A 17,512-nucleotide genomic window follows, 5' to 3' on the forward strand; every position below is an offset into this window, starting at 1 on the left:
CAAATCTTAGTCCGTGTGGGGTGTGTTGATAATAACTCAGGTAGTTAGGATGGCCGAGCGGTCTAAGGCACTGCGTTCAGGTCGCAGTCTCCAATAGAGGTGTGGATTTGAATCCCACTTCTGACAGCACATGCTTTATACAAATTTACATCTTTAACCCTCTATGCCAATTTGAAAAAATCAATAATGCGTTGGACAGTTCTTAACCCGATTTTAGTAATTTCAGCAATCTCCTTAGATGTTTTCTCTGCTTGATGCATGCCAATAATTTGACCCTTCTGAAACAGATTAACATCTTTTCCACGACCACAGGATGTATCTTTCAACATGGTTGTTTAACAAATGAGAAGCTATTCACTGCATCAGTTAGGGTTAAATAACTTGTTGCCAGCTAAAACATAATCACCCATGCAGTAATTATCCAATGGGAGGCTCTTACCTATTTGCTTAGTTAAATCCAGGTGGTGACCTTTTTTTTTGGCCAGGCAGTGTATAAACAAGAGTACGTGAGTTTACAGTTTTTTTCAACTGCTTACACACTAAATATTTGCTTGTCACACAACTTTCTAAACATGTCTTTCAAACACCAGAACCCCACACCAAATCTGCAAAACCATACACTAATTCTCAGTGTCTGACTCAGTTTTCAATTTCCTAAAACACATTTTGCAAAACTCCACACACTATTTTCTACCTAATACACAAAAATCTAACAGGAATTAACATGATTTCCTTTTTCAAACACAACCTATCAAAATGCCACACTAAATCACCAGTTCTTCACTCTCACTCCTCACATGTGCAAACACTCATTACTTTATTGAACACCAGCGAATCATTGGCTTAGCATAGGTCAGATGTCAAGATGTCTGTTTTGAACAATGAATGACAACGCAGAGAGAGCCAGGAGAGTTGGAGGTAGAGGCAGACCACAAGGGGTTCGGGTTCGAGCCCGGAGGAGAGATGAAGCCTAGACACACACCCAACCCCTACCCTCCCCCCAACCAACACACACACACATTTTTTGGTAAAAAATAAAATCATTTGTTTGAAATCAGCTTTTTCATAGATTTCAAGTCGTCAAGTCAACTTTATTTATATAGCGCTTTTTACAATAGACATTGTCTCAAAGCAACTTTACAAAATCCAGGACCAACAGATACGAAAACCCCTGTTGAGCAAGCCGAGGGCGACTGTGGCAAGGAAAAACTCCCTGAAAATTACAGGAAGAAACCTTGAGAGGAACCAGACTCAGCAGGGCCCATCCTTCTTGGGTGGTCTGGAGGATACTTTAAATAAATACACGATTTACACAAAGCATACAAACACAGAATTAAATGATCTAAAAGTTATAACTGGTAATAAATAGATAAATAAATAAATAATAATAGAGTTGTTATTCGCTCTAGTCTTCAATAAAGTCTGTAGTGAGTTCTTGTCATTCTTGGTGCAATTACTCCAGACCCGTCACATCCAGCAGGAGCAGCATCGTTGTCACGGCAGTCTCGACTTTAATCCTTAACCTCGGCGGGTAAACAGGTTTCCATCAGAATGCCTTTGGAGTAAAACAACAAAGAATGTAGTTAATAATGTACAATGCTAGTTAAGTAAAACAGTTTTACAGAGAGTTTTAGACTCCGGCAGCCCTAAATATTACAGCATAACTAAAAGGGAGAGCGAGCAGGTAACAAGGTCATGAAGGCTTTCACAGGACATCAGCGCCCACCTCTCCTACCCAAACGGGAGTGATCGGACAAGAGAGGCAGAACGACAGCAACCCAACATCCCTGATCACCACAAGTTTCTATGACCAAGAACCCCCAAGCTCTGCGCCTTTGTCTATACTAATCAAAAGCCTGAGAAAATAAATATGTTTTCAGTCTAGACTTAAACATTGAGACTGTGTCCGAATCCCGAACAGAGGCAGGAAGATTATTCCAAAGTTGTGGGTAGACGTGTTTGGTTTCTCTCCAACTACATGTGGTTGGATGTTTTTTCTTCTTATGTGCTGTGCAAATATTGTATTCAGAGCAGCAAATGATTTGGAAAAAATAAATATTTTTGGTTTCTATACTGCTTATGTGTGTTGTGAGTATATTTCACCTTGTCTCTGCATGTTTGTATGGAAATAAACATAGAATCCCATGAAAGACAGAAGAGCTTTAGGTTTTAAACAACAGTGTGTACATGATGTATCCAAAATGTCATATTATGACAAAAGTGTTTGCAATGTGAGGTCAATGCTTGCTTTTGAGATGTGTTTATGACATTTTGAATGTCGTGTGTCATTTTGCTGGAGATCTGAGGCATTTTGCATTTTGTGTGAGCAATTGTGGGTTTTGTGTGTAGAGTTTTGAAAAGTAGACACAGAGTTTTGAAAATGTGTGTAAACAGTTGTTAAAAACTGTAAACACGTTGCACCCTCACTTTATAATGCAGCATCAACGCTCTGTTAGTACATTACAATTTGGTGGGTTCCTTGTGAGGGGAATTAGCTCAAATGGTAGAGCGCTCGCTTAGCATGCGGGAGGTAGCGGGATCGATGCACACATTCTCCAGTAACATTATGATTATTTAAGGGCAACACATAATATGAAACCCGTTGCGGCATCGCTTAATGAAACGCAGCATCAAAAATTAGGTCAGGATTCAAGTGAGTCTTTAAGGCAACATAAAATATGTGGGTATTAATATCTAAAACGCATTATTAGGCTACACATAAATAGATTTAAACAGTCCTCTATTTACTACAGTCTGTTTGAAACAGCTGGACGTACAACTACTTGGGGTGGAGAACATGTTACACATACAGTGTGCTATTATTTCAAGCTGATCAAGTACATGCTATTTCACTTAGAAATATCTCACAAAGTACAAATTCTTCAACTTTCTAAATAAACCATGTCGTACGGGACATTACCGCTTACCTAATGCAGTAAGAAGGAACTCGCCCGAACAGGGACTTGAACCCTGGACCCTCAGATTAAAAGTCTGATGCTCTACCAAATGAGCTATTCCTCACAAGGACATGACATAAATTACAAACTTTAACATACCTTGTCCTGTAAAACTTGAATTAATATAAAATGTTTTATACCTGTTTCGGCTCTCTTGAAGGTGATTAGATAAAATTTTAGGTGAAGTATGTTGCTGCTTACACACACACTTTTTTCCTGTATCAATTGCAAGATGGTTTTTCAGTCATTAAAATGTTATGTGCATTTATATGTGGCAAAATAAAAAAATCCATAAAAATCAAATTGAGTTAGCAAAGAACCTTAAATTATACTAAATGGTTCTTCAAGTAGAAACAGTTCTACCAAGAACACCTAAAAAAACCCTTAAGAAACACTTCTTAGTGCTACATACAGTGTATCACAAAAGTGAGTACACCCCTCACATTTCTGCAGATATTTAAGTATATCTTTTCATGGGACAACACTGACAAAATGACACTTTGACACAATGAAAAGTAGTCTGTGTGCAGCTTATATAACAGTGTAAATTTATTCTTCCCTCAAAAAAACTCAATATACAGCCATTAATGTCTAAACCACCGGCAACAAAAGTGAGTACACCCCTTAGTGAAAGTTCCTGAAGTGTCAATATTTTGTGTGGCCACCATTATTTCCCAGAACTGCCTTAACTCTCCTGGGCATGGAGTTTACCAGAGCTTCACAGGTTGCCACTGGAATGCTTTTCCACTCCTCCATGACGACATCACGGAGCTGGCGGATATTCGAGACTTTGCGCTCCTCCACCTTCCGCTTGAGGATGCCCCAAAGATGTTCTATTGGGTTTAGGTCTGGAGACATGCTTGGCCAGTCCATCACCTTTACCCTCAGCCTCTTCAATAAAGCAGTGGTCGTCTTAGAGGTGTGTTTGGGGTCATTATCATGCTGGAACACTGCCCTGCGACCCAGTTTCCGGAGGGAGGGGATCATGCTCTGCTTCAGTATTTCACAGTACATATTGGAGTTCATGTGTCTTTCAATGAAATGTAACTCCCCAACACCTGCTGCACTCATGCAGCCCCAGACCATGGCATTCCCACCACCATGCTTGACTGTAGGCATGACACACTTATCTTTGTACTCCTCACCTGATTGCCGCCACACATGCTTGAGACCATCTGAACCAAACAAATTAATCTTGGTCTCATCAGACCATAGGACATGGTTCCAGTAATCCATGTCCTTTGTTGACATGTCTTCAGCAAACTGTTTGCGGGCTTTCTTGTGTAGAGACTTCAGAAGAGGCTTCCTTCTGGGGTGACAGCCATGCAGACCAATTTGATGTAGTGTGCGGCGTATGGTCTGAGCACTGACAGGCTGACCCCCCACCTTTTCAATCTCTGCAGCAATGCTGACAGCACTCCTGCGCCTATCTTTCAAAGACAGCAGTTGGATGTGACGCTGAGCACGTGCACTCAGCTTCTTTGGACGACCAACTCGAGGTCTGTTCTGAGTGGACCCTGCTCTTTTAAAACGCTGGATAATCTTGGCCACTGTGCTGCAGCCCAGTTTCAGGGTGTTGGCAATCTTCTTGTAGCCTTGGCCATCTTCATGTAGCGCAACAATTCGTCTTTTAGGATCCTCAGAGAGTTCTTTGCCATGAGGTGCCATGTTGGAACTTTCATGACCAGTATGAGAGAGTGTGAGAGCTGTACTACTAAATTGAACACACCTGCTCCCTATGCACACCTGAGACCTAGTAACACTAACAAATCACATGACATTTTGGAGGGAAAATGACAAGCAGTGCTCAATTTGGACATTTAGGGGTGTAGTCTCTTAGGGGTGTACTCACTTTTGTTGCCGGTGGTTTAGACATTAATGGCTGTATATTGAGTTATTTTGAGGGAAGAATAAATTTACACTGTTATATAAGCTGCACACAGACTACTTTTCATTGTGTCAAAGTGTCATTTTGTCAGTGTTGTCCCATGAAAAGATATACTTAAATATCTGCAGAAATGTGAGGGGTGTACTCACTTTTGTGATACACTGTACATCAGTTGTATTCCACACAGGTCAGCATGCGATGAAACTTTGCTCGAAACAGACATCGTTTTACTTTCTAACTGTATTCATATTATGTCATCTAGTGGACAATTGAATAGCCTACAACGAGCACAAACAGGGTTTGAGTTCTTAATGAATAATTATTAATCTTAATAAATAATCCAGTCAGTTAAAAACCCAACAAGAAGGCTGTACCTAATACACTCAGACTAGAGAAAACATGCTAGTGCCGTTACAGTGCTAAGAATGGTCCACCCCAAAAATTTTTTTGGTCAGTTGGAGATTTCATATGGGGCTCCCTTTCGATTGATATATGGTTTACAGCCTAGTGACAAAGTGTACAGTGCAGCAAATGGGTTACAGTCAGTACATTTACAATACATAATAATGTGAAAAGATTAAGCAGTTTATGCAAATATTAGTCCATGTGGGGCGAGGTGGTATTGTTCATACCTTAGCTAGTCAGGATGGCTGAGCGGTCTAAGACGCTGTGTTCAGGTCACAGTCTTCCCTCGAGGTGTGTATTCAAATCCCACTTCTGACAGCTCATACTTTATACAAATTTACATCTTTAACCCTCTACCATACATAATAATGTGAAAAGATACAACAGTTAGTACAAATCTTAGTCCTAGTTAGTCTTAGTTTTTTTATTACAAAAAACATCCTTTACTCTTTGTAAATTTTAATGTACTAACAGAGCGTTGATGCTGCATAGCTTAGGGGTTGATGCTGCATTTTAAGAGGAATGTCGTGAGTTCCAGCTGTTCATCTTTTACGAAGCAGTTTAAGATATACTTTATTTGTCATATATACATATACACATATACAGTTGTACAGTACAATGAAATTCTTTCTCCGCATATCCCAGCTTGTTTGGAAGCAGGGGTCAGAGCGCAGGGTCAGCCATCGTATGTCCCTGGAGCAGAGAGGGTTAAGGGCCTTGCTCTACCCACTAGGCTACCACTGTCCCCATCAGAATGTCACGTACTGCTACTTTAACAAAAAAGTCATTTCAGATAAAACTCCGAGACATTTCAAAATTGAATAATAATAAGTTATTGTGTGTTTGCCAATTAAAAACAAATGAAAAATGTATTTAAACTAGGGCTGTCAAACGATAAAAAATTTTAATCGCGATTAATCTCAGAATTTCATATAGTTAATCGCGATTAATCGCATTAAAAAAAAATCTGTGTAACTGTTATAGAAAACAAGGATTTTTATGTGAAATGTTACAATTAAAATGGTGAACACATTTTATGCTAAATGTACTGATGTTAAAAACTGCTGGGACAAGAGAAAACTGTAAGGGAGTTTTATTCACTCACATACTAGGCAGTAAATGTCAGATTGTAGGTTAGAATTTCTCCATCAGCAAACATTGTAGATCAGCGGTGCTTTAGGTGGGATAAGGCGTAGTTATTGTATCAGACTTGTCTGTGGTTGTATCGTGACGATGGTTTGATGGACGTTTCTACACGAAGTGAGTGTGTTTTGACCCTTTGGGGCTTCCATAGTTCATGAACTAACGTGCTCGACTCAGCTTTCCGGTATTCGGTACAGAAGAAGAAGTTAATTAAGTGTAATAAAGTGTTCTGCTCCCGACAACTTGTGAATATAGCGTGTATTTATTTCTTTATTATGCAAGTGCATCACTACCACGATCGGTTACATTATGTTAACAAACCGCAAATGAAAAACGGTGGCAAGTCCGACATTAAAACGTTTGTTCTACCAGTCAAGTGTCAACATGAACTAGAATTTGCGTTAATGGCACTAATTTTTTTAATCGCGTTAAATTGAGGTCGCGTTAATGCGTTATTATCGCGTTAACTTCGACAGCCCTAATTTAAACAAAACGATTTGAGTGAATATAGAGCGTAAATGTCATTGTAACACTGAACAGACTGAACGTATTTTTGATGCTGCGTTTCACTGAGCAATGACGCATCGACTTTCGTATTACGTGTTGTCTGTGAATGATTATGTGATAATGCTTCTGCACTGGAGAATGCGGGCATCGATCCTGTTACCTCTTGCATTTTAAAGGGGATGTCGTGAGTTTTAGCTGTTGATCTTTTACAAAGCAGTTCACCAGATAAAAAACCATCAAAAAGTCACTTACCGCTACTTTAACAAAAAAGTCATTTCAGATAAAACCTCAGAGACATTTCAAAATTGGAGAATTATAAGTTATTGTGTGTTTGTGTAATGTTTTATGTTAATTCATAACTAGTAAATAAGTTGTTCTTATTTGTTTTGTATATAATGTTCTGGTTGTTTTATGCTGTTTAAAGCAAAGTGTATGTATAGCCCACGTTTGATTTATGTTTAAGCCAATCAGCATGAAGGGTCACAGGTCAGGAAAAGAGCGGGAGAAAGTGGGTGGAAAAAGAAGAAAAAAGTGGAGAAAATAGCGACGTGAAACAAGTGTCATGTAAGCGGGTAAAACACCTGTTTAGGATCTCTGTTGATGTGTAAAGACAAACGGACAGTGAGTCTTATATTAACATCTTGCAGTCGATTAGTGACATTGTTTATGCTGTATCAGCCGTGAACTTCGTCTCTTGAGTTTTCACGCATGGACATTGAAGGCAGTACGCTTCCTCAGCAACTGTGACGATTACAGTGGATTAAAAGCATCGGATAAACTCTGATTGTTTCATCCAAGATCAAAAGGGAAAAGACTGGTGGATTTGTTTCTGTTTCATCCATGTAAACAAAGAACGTGGACAGCTCCACCACAACCGACCAAATATACACTATATTGCCAAAAGTATTCGCGCGTCTGCCTTCACATGCATATGAACTGACGTCCCATTCTTAATCCATAGGGTTTAATATGATGTCGGCCCCCCTTTGCAGCTATAAAAGCTTCAACTCTTCTGGGAAGGCTTTCCACAAGGTTTAGGAGTGTGTTTATGGGAATTTTTGACCGTTCTTCCAGAACAGCATTTGTGAAGTCAGACACTGATGTTGGACGAGAAGGTCTGGCTTACGGTCTCCGCTCTAATTCATCCCAAAGGTGTTCTATCGGGTTGAGGTCAGGACTCTGTGCAGGCCAGTCAAGTTCTTCCACACCAAACTGGCTCATCCATGTCTTTATGGAGCTTGTGCTTTGTGCACTGGTGCACAGTCATGTTAGAACAGGAAGGGGCCATCCCCAAACTGTTCCCACAAAGTTGGGAGCATAAAATTGTCCAAAATCTCTTGGTGTGCTGAAGCATTAAGAGGAACTAAGGAACTAATTTCACTGGAACTAAGGGGCCGAGCCCAACTCCTGAGAAACAACCGCACACCATAATCCACCCTCCACCACACTTTACACTCGGCACAATGCAGTCAGACAAGTACCGTTCTCCTGGCAACCACCAAACCCAGACTCGTCCATCGGATCGCCAGACGGAGAAGCGTGATTCGTCACTCACGTCTGTATTAAGGTTCAGGTGATGGAGCGCTGCAGTCACATCAGCTTATAAAACGTCTTGATTGAAAGTAGAATAATTTAGATTCATTCTGACCTCAGTTTTTAGGTCCTAGAGAAAAATAGCGACTTAAAACATAATGATTCCTATTATTCAGGATAATAATCAGGATAATAATGATCTAACAGGTGAAACGGATGAAACGCAGCGTGAAAAACGTCTGGATTATTCAGTCGACTGACTCGTCAAGCCGATCCACAAAATATTGCTGATCTCCATCAGTCCAGAGTTTCTCCAACATTACATGGAAGCAAACATCAGTCACTGATATGCTCACCTATGATCCAGCTGCTAAAATTCTACAGGTGCCTGTAGAATAAAAACACAGATTAACGATTACTCACAATACACGTGATCTGAGCTACATGCTAACACAGTCTCTCAGCTAAATCCATTGAGGTCTGTTCCTATCTGTTTGGACTGACCTGGACTTAGTTCTTGAGGCTCTCTGGAAACCAGTGGTGCTCCAGGATCTTCTCGAGGCTGGGCCGCTTCTTTGGATTCTTGCTCAGGCAGCTCCTGATCAGATGACGGCAGGCTTTGGGTACAGTAATCGGTTCAGATCAAAATCCTGATGGAAACTGTGTGTACACAAGTCTAAATGTGAACGTCCTGCATCTTCTTACCCTTAGACACACCAAGTTTGAACTTCAGGTGTCCAGCAGTGATCTCCCTCTCGTTCCAGAACGGCATCTCTCCACACACTAAAACGAACAGTAAGATCCCCAGACTCCAGACTGTTGCAGGGCAGCCATGATACTTACCTCGCTTGAACCATTCAGGTGGGGCGTATAACAAGGTGCCTGAGTAAAAGTGAGAGAGATCAGTGAGGGTCACACACAGCTTTCATCTGTGTCTCATAACTACTGACCTCTGAGGTACAATTACCTGAAAATCCCCTGTAGGGGCTCGACTTGAGCAAGTCCCCACACCCAAAATCAATGAGCTTCACTTCTAATCTGTCCAAACACACCAGCAGGTTCCCCTCCTTGATGTCTCGGTGAAGAACCCCGCGATCCTGGCAGTGACGTGCAGCGAGAACCACCTGCCGCATGATGATCTGAGCCAGACGTTCAGGAAGGGCGTCGTCTCTGCGGTACTCGAAGAGGTTCATGCAGAGGACGGGTCGCTCCAGGATTAGGAAGTAACACTCTGGAGTGTCGAACCATTCCAGAAGCTCTAGGACGTGTTCACAGCGAGGTGGCTCGGACGCCATCAGCATTAACGCCACCTCTTTTGGGAGGCTGTTCTTCTCTCCAGGCTAAAATATAAGCAGACATGGTTAGAGTGGGATTGGAACCAATAGTCAACAGGCCTAGTGGCATGATAGATAGATAGATAGATAGATAGATAGATAGATAGATAGATAGATAGATAGATAGATAGATAGATAGGCAGACAGACAGACAGACAGACAGACAGACAGACAGACAGACAGACAGACAGACAGACAGATTGATTAGATGTATTGTGGGCTGTTGTAGTCTAGTGGTTAAGGTTTTGGACTAATAATCAAAAGGTCGCTGGTTCAAGCCCCATCACTGCCACGTAGCCACTGCTGGGCCCTTGAGTAAGGCCCCTAACCCTCAATAGCTCAGACTGTATTCTGTCACTGTACTGTAAGTCACTTTGGATAAAAGCGTCCGCTAAGTGCTGTAAATGTAATCTGTATCTGGAGCCTGACTCAGTGAGGTGTGTTAGTTAATGTTAGAAAAGTTTATGGACACCTAGTTTTGGTCAACATTTGTTTTTTTATCTTTACATGCAGAACTTCATGAATAAAATCATAAAGGAATATTATGGGAACAGACTTTACAGCTCGACCAACCGTAACCGAGAGGCTGAACAGAAGCGCTCGCTTTTTAACTACAGGTTTGATGAGATGTAAAGTCGTTGTGTACGTTCAGCGATGCAGCTTGTAATGATGAACGCTTCCTGTGTGGCACTGAGCAGAGCCGAATAAATATTTCACCTCTTGTCCATCAATCTTCCGGAGTCCTGCGAAAACCGAACCACAGCCGCCTTTCCCCAGGAGCTTTCCCACTCGGTACCGTCTATCAAAGTCCTCTGTAAAACAGTTAAAGTCCTCTGTATAAAGTTTACTTTTCTCAGTTATTAATGAAGCAGTAAAGAAGATTCGTTCTATAAAAGCTGTGAGGCTGGACAGAACTTTAGAAGATCCTACGTAAACTTTAGAACGCCACGTCATTTTATGTGGCCCGCGTGAGCTTAAAAGACATCTGGCTGACCTGTGTGGATGAAGTAGCTGGAGAACGTGCTCAGTTCCTGCTCCAGGCTTTCTCTGATATGTGGCGTCCGTCGGACCCTAGCTCCGGCAATCTCGACTTAAAAGAGGTATTTTGTGTTAGTGTTATCACTTTACATCTTACACACAATCACAGAGTAAATCTTTATTAGAAATGAGTTCTAAATCAAACCTGAACTGGATCCTTCACTCAAAACTTCAATCTATTACATTTAATATTTCATTCCGAATAAAAACGCTTCTAGTCGTCGTGCTGTATCGTACTCACCACTGTGCAGTAGAGACGCATCGGAGAAGGAATCGTACTCGGCAGCAGGTTCGAGTACAACCTCACCAACAGTAGAGAAGATTCGTTCTATAAAAGCTGTGAATCTGGTCAGAACTTTAGAAGGAGAGCTGCTCCTCTGGACTGAAGTCTTGCTCTTATCACCAGCTACAGTTTACACAAACATCATTAAATCACTGTTAGTAACTGATCTCCAACACGTCAGATGTAGAACAACTGTATGGAACACGTGTGTCAAACTTAAATCTGACCGCCACGTCATTTTATGTGGCCCGTGTGAGCTTAAAAGACGTCTGATTGTCTTAAAATACTCTGTAAAATCCTACATAAACTGCATCTCCCACAATGCATGTGGATTTTGTGACCCGCAACGTGACCGCATCCCGCCACTAGATGGCGGTGTTTCTACACCAGCGTTTAACTGAGGCGGTTTTCCAACAAGTGATGCTGAGAAATATTTACACATAAGCCCAAAACTAAAGCAGAAGGAGGAAATGTACTTGCATGTCTTTGGACTGTGGGAGGAAACCGGAGCACCCGGGGGAAACCCACGTGGACACGCGGAGAACATGCAAACTCCACACAGAAAGGACCCCGGACCGCCCCACCTGGGGATCAAACCCAGGACCTTCTTGCTGTGAGGCGACAGTGCTACCCAACGAGCCACCGTGCCGACCTCTTTTGTGTTATGAGGCGTGTCTGTGGTAAAGGAGGCCAATATAAATAAAGATATACACCAAACACAGAATTTATCCTCCAAGAAAAACAACAAACTGTCCAAGAATTAAAAGGCAGAGAGCAATTGCCCATTGCCCATTGTTGTAGCCTAGTGGTTAAGGTACTGGACTAGTAATCAGAAGGTTGCTGGTTTGAGTCCCACCAATGCCAGGATGCTGCTGTTGGGCCCTTGAGCAAGACCCTTAACTCTCAATTGCTCAGACTGTATACTGTCCCAGTACTGTAAGTCGCTTTGGATAAAAGCATCTAATAAATGCTAATAATGTAAAAGTAAATGCAGTCACAGCAGGATACGTTACAATCGGCACTTTGAGGGCCACCATGATGCTGATGTGGCCCTCGGTGAAAATGAGTTTGACACCCCGGTATAGAGCTTTAAAGAGTCTTAAATACTTAAAAGGTATTTTGTGTTAGTATTATCACTTTACATCTTACACACAATCACAGAGTAAATCTTTATTAAAAACGAGTTCTAAATCAAACCTGAAATGGATCCTTCACTCAAAACTATTACTATCTATTATTATCTATTACATTTAATATTTCATTCTGAATAAAAACGCTTCTAGTGGTCACACTGTATCGTACTCACCACTGTGCAGTAGAGACGCATTGGAGAAGGAATCATACTTTGCAGCAGATTCGAGTACAATCTCGCCAGGACTCATCTCAGCTGTACAGAGGCAGGGTCAGAAGTGGATGGTCAGGGGTACGAGGTTTAGGGTGGAGCAGGAATTAATCAGAAAGAGGAAGAAAGGTGGAACAGATGATTAAACAATAAAAGTGTTCTCATTAGAGCCTGACCGGGGTCCTGAACCCACCTGAGGATCCAAAGACTGATTTTAGACGTAGCGAGTCTCTCTCGGCGTGTTTAGATCCTCGAGATTCAGAGCTACTGAATCCTTCCTGCTTTGCTTTTAAATCCACCACCTTGTTTAACTGGGATGTGATGGAAATCGACTTCAGAGTTTCACCGGACGATGATGATGACGACAGCTTCCTGTCCGGCTCCTGTCGAACACACAATACAGACGAGGTGCACTGAGATATTATTATTATTATTATTATTATTATTAATGTTTTTAAAGCTGGAAAATCCATCGATGTCACAAAATGAACAAACGAGATGAAATGACAGTGTTTAGAAGGTGAGCGCTGGATTGTGAGACATTTTCTGACATTTATTTTCCTTTTCTCTGCATTTAAATGTAAAAGAATCTTAGCAAAACAGTCATGATTGGACGTTTTGACTGTGTGCGATCTGTAAAGTGTTAGTGATGCTCTAAAGAGGTTTATGAGAGTAAAACAGAATTAAAATAGAGTCACCTCGGCCTCGGAGTCGTCTCTTCTGTTATCATCAGTTTTAACGACGATGTTCTAAATAGTTCTGATCCAGGCCTCTCTTCTCTCCTCTGAATCAGCCTGTAATACACATTTCCTACACACACACACACACACACATGTAAACATGTACACAACACGTGCTCTATCATAAATACCTCATAAATATAGAATTATAATGAATGTTCATGGCTGATGGTGAACTTGACTCACTTTGTAGGTGAAACCACCTTAAAGCAGAAACGGCGTCCGATGCTCTTATAGTGTTCAGCCGTGCACAGACGTAGATCCTCCATCACCACAGTGGGGTTCTGCTGGGGGGCAAATAGTTTATCAAACATCTTTACCTCCAAAATACCAGTTTAAATCAAAGCACAAGCAAAACGACTCAAACTTTAGCAAACGAGTCCTTTTAACGTCATGTTTTACACACTTCCATTAATGACAAAAACGATAGTTACCGTGCCGCCCCCTTTTTTATATATACAGCGGTACCTTGTAACTCAACATTTCCCTTAAACTCAACATGTATAGTTTGTTTTTTAAAAGAATTATTTATTTAATTTTAAATGAACAATAAACAGCCGCTTTGTTCAGCAGTAAAACCTCATCAGCGTGTGAATCTGAGCTGAATCTGCATTAGTGTGGAAGAAGCGTCAGATCCAGTGTTACAGCTCCACATGTATATGTTTATCTGGATTGTCCTTCCTGTTTCACTTGTAAACTTGTGTTACAGCCCGAGCTTCTGAGAAATGGTGAGAATCAGAATCAGCTTCTCCCAGAGTCTAAAACACTTTTGGTTCAAAATAAAGCTTAACGTGGTTTAATGTAGTAAAAGAAGGAGACAGGAGCACTAAACTTCTCTTCATTATTACTGCTCAAAAGTTCCTCCACTAATCAAATTCCTCACTCGCTGTTTTACTACAATAATCACGTTAAGTTTTGTGCACCGCCGTCACACTTCATAGGAAATAACGGCACAGCGGCACAAAAGCGGTTTTGTCCCTTCTCAAGTGAATGCGCCAGTGCTGAAGGGAATACGGTATTCCAACATCAAGCATCTCCAGCATAAAGAAGCGTCAGAGAACAATAAAGAATTAAAGCTAAAGTACAGCTTTTATTGTATTTTTATTGATGGTTAACTGTTTGTAATTGTATTTCAGTGTTTAATATTAGATTTGTGTTATTTTCAGTGTTTAAGTGTCAAAAACAACCTCATTATTTTACATGAGACAAAAATATCTGCAGCTCTACGGGACCATGGATGCATTAACAGGTTTCCCAAACATCCTTATGAAGAAAAATAATCTTTAAAACTCAACACCGCTCCCAGAACCAACTGACGTCAAGTTACAAGGTGCTGCTGTATATACAGTGTATCACAAAAGTGAGTACACCCCTCACATGTCTGCAGATATTTAAGTATATCTTTTCATGGGACAACACTGACAAAATGACACTTTGACACAATGAAAAGTAGTCTGTGTGCAGCTTATATAACAGTGTAAATTTATTCATCCCTCAAAATAACTCAATATAATGCCATTAATGTCTAAACCACCGGCAACAAAAGTGAGTACACCCCTAAGTGAAAGTTCCTGAAGTGTCAATATTTTGTGTGGCCACCATTATTTCCCAGAACTGCCTTGACTCTCCTGGGCATGGAGTTTACCAGAGCTTCACAGGTTGCCACTGGAATGCTTTTCCACTCCTCCATGACGACATCACGGAGCTGGCGGATATTCGAGACTTTGCGCTCCTCCACCTTCCGCTTGAGGATGCCCCAAAGATGTTCTATTGGGTTTAGGTCTGGAGACATGCTTGGCCAGTCCATCACCTTTACCCTCAGCCTCTTCAATAAAGCAGTGGTCGTCTTAGAGGTGTGTTTGGGGTCATTATCATGCTGGAACACTGCCCTGCGACCCAGTTTCCGGAGGGAGGGGATCATGCTCTGCTTCAGTATTTCACAGTACATATTGGAGTTCATGTGTCCCTCAATAAAATGTAACTCCCCAACACCTGCTGCACTCATGCAGCCCCAGACCATGGCATTCCCACCACCATGCTTGACTGTAGGCATGACACACTTATCTTTGTACTCCTCACCTGATTGCCGCCACATATGCTTGAGACCATCTGAACCAAACAAATTAATCTTGGTCTCATCAGAGGTTCCAGTAATCCATGTCCTTTGTTGACATGTCTTCAGCAAACTGTTTGCGGGCTTTCTTGTGTAGAGACTTCAGAAGAGGCTTCCTTCTGGGGTGACAGCCATGCAGACCAATTTGATGTAGTGTGCGGCGTATGGTCTGAGCACTGACAGGCTGACCCCCCCACCTTTTCAATCTCTGCAGCAATGCTGACAGCACTCCTGCGCCTATCTTTCAAAGACAGCAGTTGGATGTGACGCTGAGCACGTGCACTCAGCTTCTTTAAACAACCAACGCGAGGTCTGTTCTGAGGACCCTGCTCTTTTAAAACGCTGGATGATCTTGGCCACTATCCTGCAGCTCAGTTTCAGGGTGTTGGCAATCTTCTTGTAGCCTTGGCCATCTTCATGTAGCGCAACAATTCGTCTTTTAAGATCCTCAGAGAGTTCTTTGCCATGAGGTGCCATGTTGGAACTTTCAGTGACCAGTATGAGAGAGTGTGAGAGCTGTACTACTAAATTGAACACACCTGCTCCCTATGCACACCTGAGACCTAGTAACACTAACAAATCACATGACATTTTGGAGGGAAAATGACAAGCAGTGCTCAATTTGGACATTTAGGGGTGTAGTCTCTTAGGGGTGTACTCACTTTTGTTGCCGGTGGTTTAGACATTAATGGCTGTATATTGACTTATTTTGAGGGAAGAATAACTTTACACTATTATATAAGCTGCACACAGACTACTTTTCATTGTGTCAAAGTGTCATTTTGTCAGTGTTGTCCCATGAAAAGATATACTTAAATATCTGCAGAAATGTGAGGGGTGTACTCACTTTTGTGATACACTGTATATATTTTCATGGGTTAGAACACACAGCTTAGGTTAAATACAATCTCTAATATTTCAGCTGCCAGTGCTTCCATCATCATATTCACTCCTGCTGGATCATTTGAACTGGACCATTACTACTGAAAAGCAGCTGAAAAAGCTCGAGTTTACTGCAGATAAAGCATTTTATTTGATGTAAAGGACACGTTACAGACCTCAGACTTCTTCTGGTACATGAGCTGGTTGTTTTGGATCAGGAACCAGCGCCTGAAGAAAAGAAATAATAGAAATAAAACAACGGCGTGATGGATTTAATACATTTGAACTTGTAAATAATACAATAATTTAATAATAGATCAGATTTAAATCCTCGTGTTTTCTGATTTAACACGACATTGATCAGTCCGAGTCAGTACAGTTGTAGGAAATATGTAGGACATGATCACTATGATGATTAGAGGTGATTAATTTGTACTTCTCTCATCATCTGCTCTCACTCTCTACAGACCTGTTCCATGTTTTGAAGACGTTACTGCCCCTCTTGAACAAATATCCCTCCATAATGATCTGCTTCTTGGCCTCCACGCCGCCCTTTGATTCGGTTTCTCCAGCACAAACATCCTGAAAGGGCTGAGGATGAGCTCGATTGTGCGGCCAGCGCCGACACGGGATACCCAGAAAGCGCTGCATTCGAGCGGGACGGTGGGTAGCACATCTCTTCTGTTCAGGAGCCATGATGAGAGTGATGTGCACACACTGAAGGTTAAACTAAACTGAGCTCTCGTTCCATAAGTACTCACTGTTAGAAACCTCAGTGCCATCAGAATGATGATGTCACAATGGCACAAGGAGGCAGAGTGCAGAGGGCTGAGGTGTAACGTCACCATGGTAACGGTGTACCTCTATATTACCAAATATGGACGTGTCTGAACTTTATCATTTGTTTATTTATCATTATGTTACTAAAATGATTTTACACCCCCCCAACACAAATGTATTGTAATTAATAATTACTGTAACTTTACACTATATGCTTATTAAGTACATTTAAATGTATTCATTCTTTTCTTGAAGGAATAAATGAAAATTAATAATAAATGAAAAAAATGAAATATCACAGTAAATCATTTATTGTAAAATACAGTTCCAAATCAGAAAAAGTTGGGACACTATAGAAAATGTAAATAAAATAAAAATAGAGTTTCTTACATTGTTTGTTATAATTGTGGTTATATCAGCTATTGTTGAGTGGTGGTTCTTGATGCCGTCTGAGGGATGGAAGATCACGGGCGTTCAGATTAAACTTGCACTCTTGGCCTTTACACTGAAATTCCTCCTGATTCCTTGAAAGGTTTAATGATTATATGCACTGTAGAGGGAGAACAT

General features: G+C 41.2%; 1 protein-coding gene across 1 annotated transcript; it reads right to left on the reverse strand.

The window, feature by feature from the left end:
* Window positions 1-1,081: 1,081 nt before the first annotated feature.
* On the reverse strand, window positions 1,082-16,871 carry LOC134321638 (uncharacterized). Its single transcript, XM_063003438.1, has 14 exons — window positions 16,635-16,871; window positions 16,342-16,393; window positions 13,357-13,454; window positions 13,201-13,240; window positions 12,624-12,813; window positions 12,395-12,475; window positions 11,047-11,211; window positions 10,762-10,857; window positions 10,485-10,579; window positions 9,401-9,773; window positions 9,139-9,315; window positions 8,938-9,050; window positions 8,790-8,821; window positions 1,082-1,555 (listed from the first exon to the last, which is right to left on the reverse strand). The coding sequence occupies exons 1-12, from the start codon at window positions 16,859-16,861 to the stop codon at window positions 8,944-8,946; spliced, it is 1,701 nt and encodes a 566-aa protein (XP_062859508.1). The 5' UTR covers window positions 16,862-16,871; the 3' UTR covers window positions 1,082-1,555; window positions 8,790-8,821; window positions 8,938-8,943.
* Between the last annotated feature and the right edge of the window lie 641 nt (window positions 16,872-17,512).

Source organism: Trichomycterus rosablanca, chromosome 10 (genome assembly GCF_030014385.1).
Source record: "Trichomycterus rosablanca isolate fTriRos1 chromosome 10, fTriRos1.hap1, whole genome shotgun sequence".
Taxonomy (NCBI): domain Eukaryota; kingdom Metazoa; phylum Chordata; class Actinopteri; order Siluriformes; family Trichomycteridae; genus Trichomycterus; species Trichomycterus rosablanca.

Bases quoted from the DNA above. Each gene is read 5' to 3' on its own strand.
- LOC134321638 (XM_063003438.1), bottom strand. From the start codon at position 16,861: ATGGCTCCTGAACAGAAGAGATGTGCTACCCACCGTCCCGCTCGAATG. The intron at 16,394-16,634 runs GTCTGTAGAGAG...TCTTTTCTTCAG, and splicing joins GTCTTCAAAACATGGAACAG to GCGCTGGTTCCTGATCCAAA. The intron at 12,476-12,623 runs GTGGGTTCAGGA...GCCTCTGTACAG, and splicing joins ATCAGTCTTTGGATCCTCAG to CTGAGATGAGTCCTGGCGAG.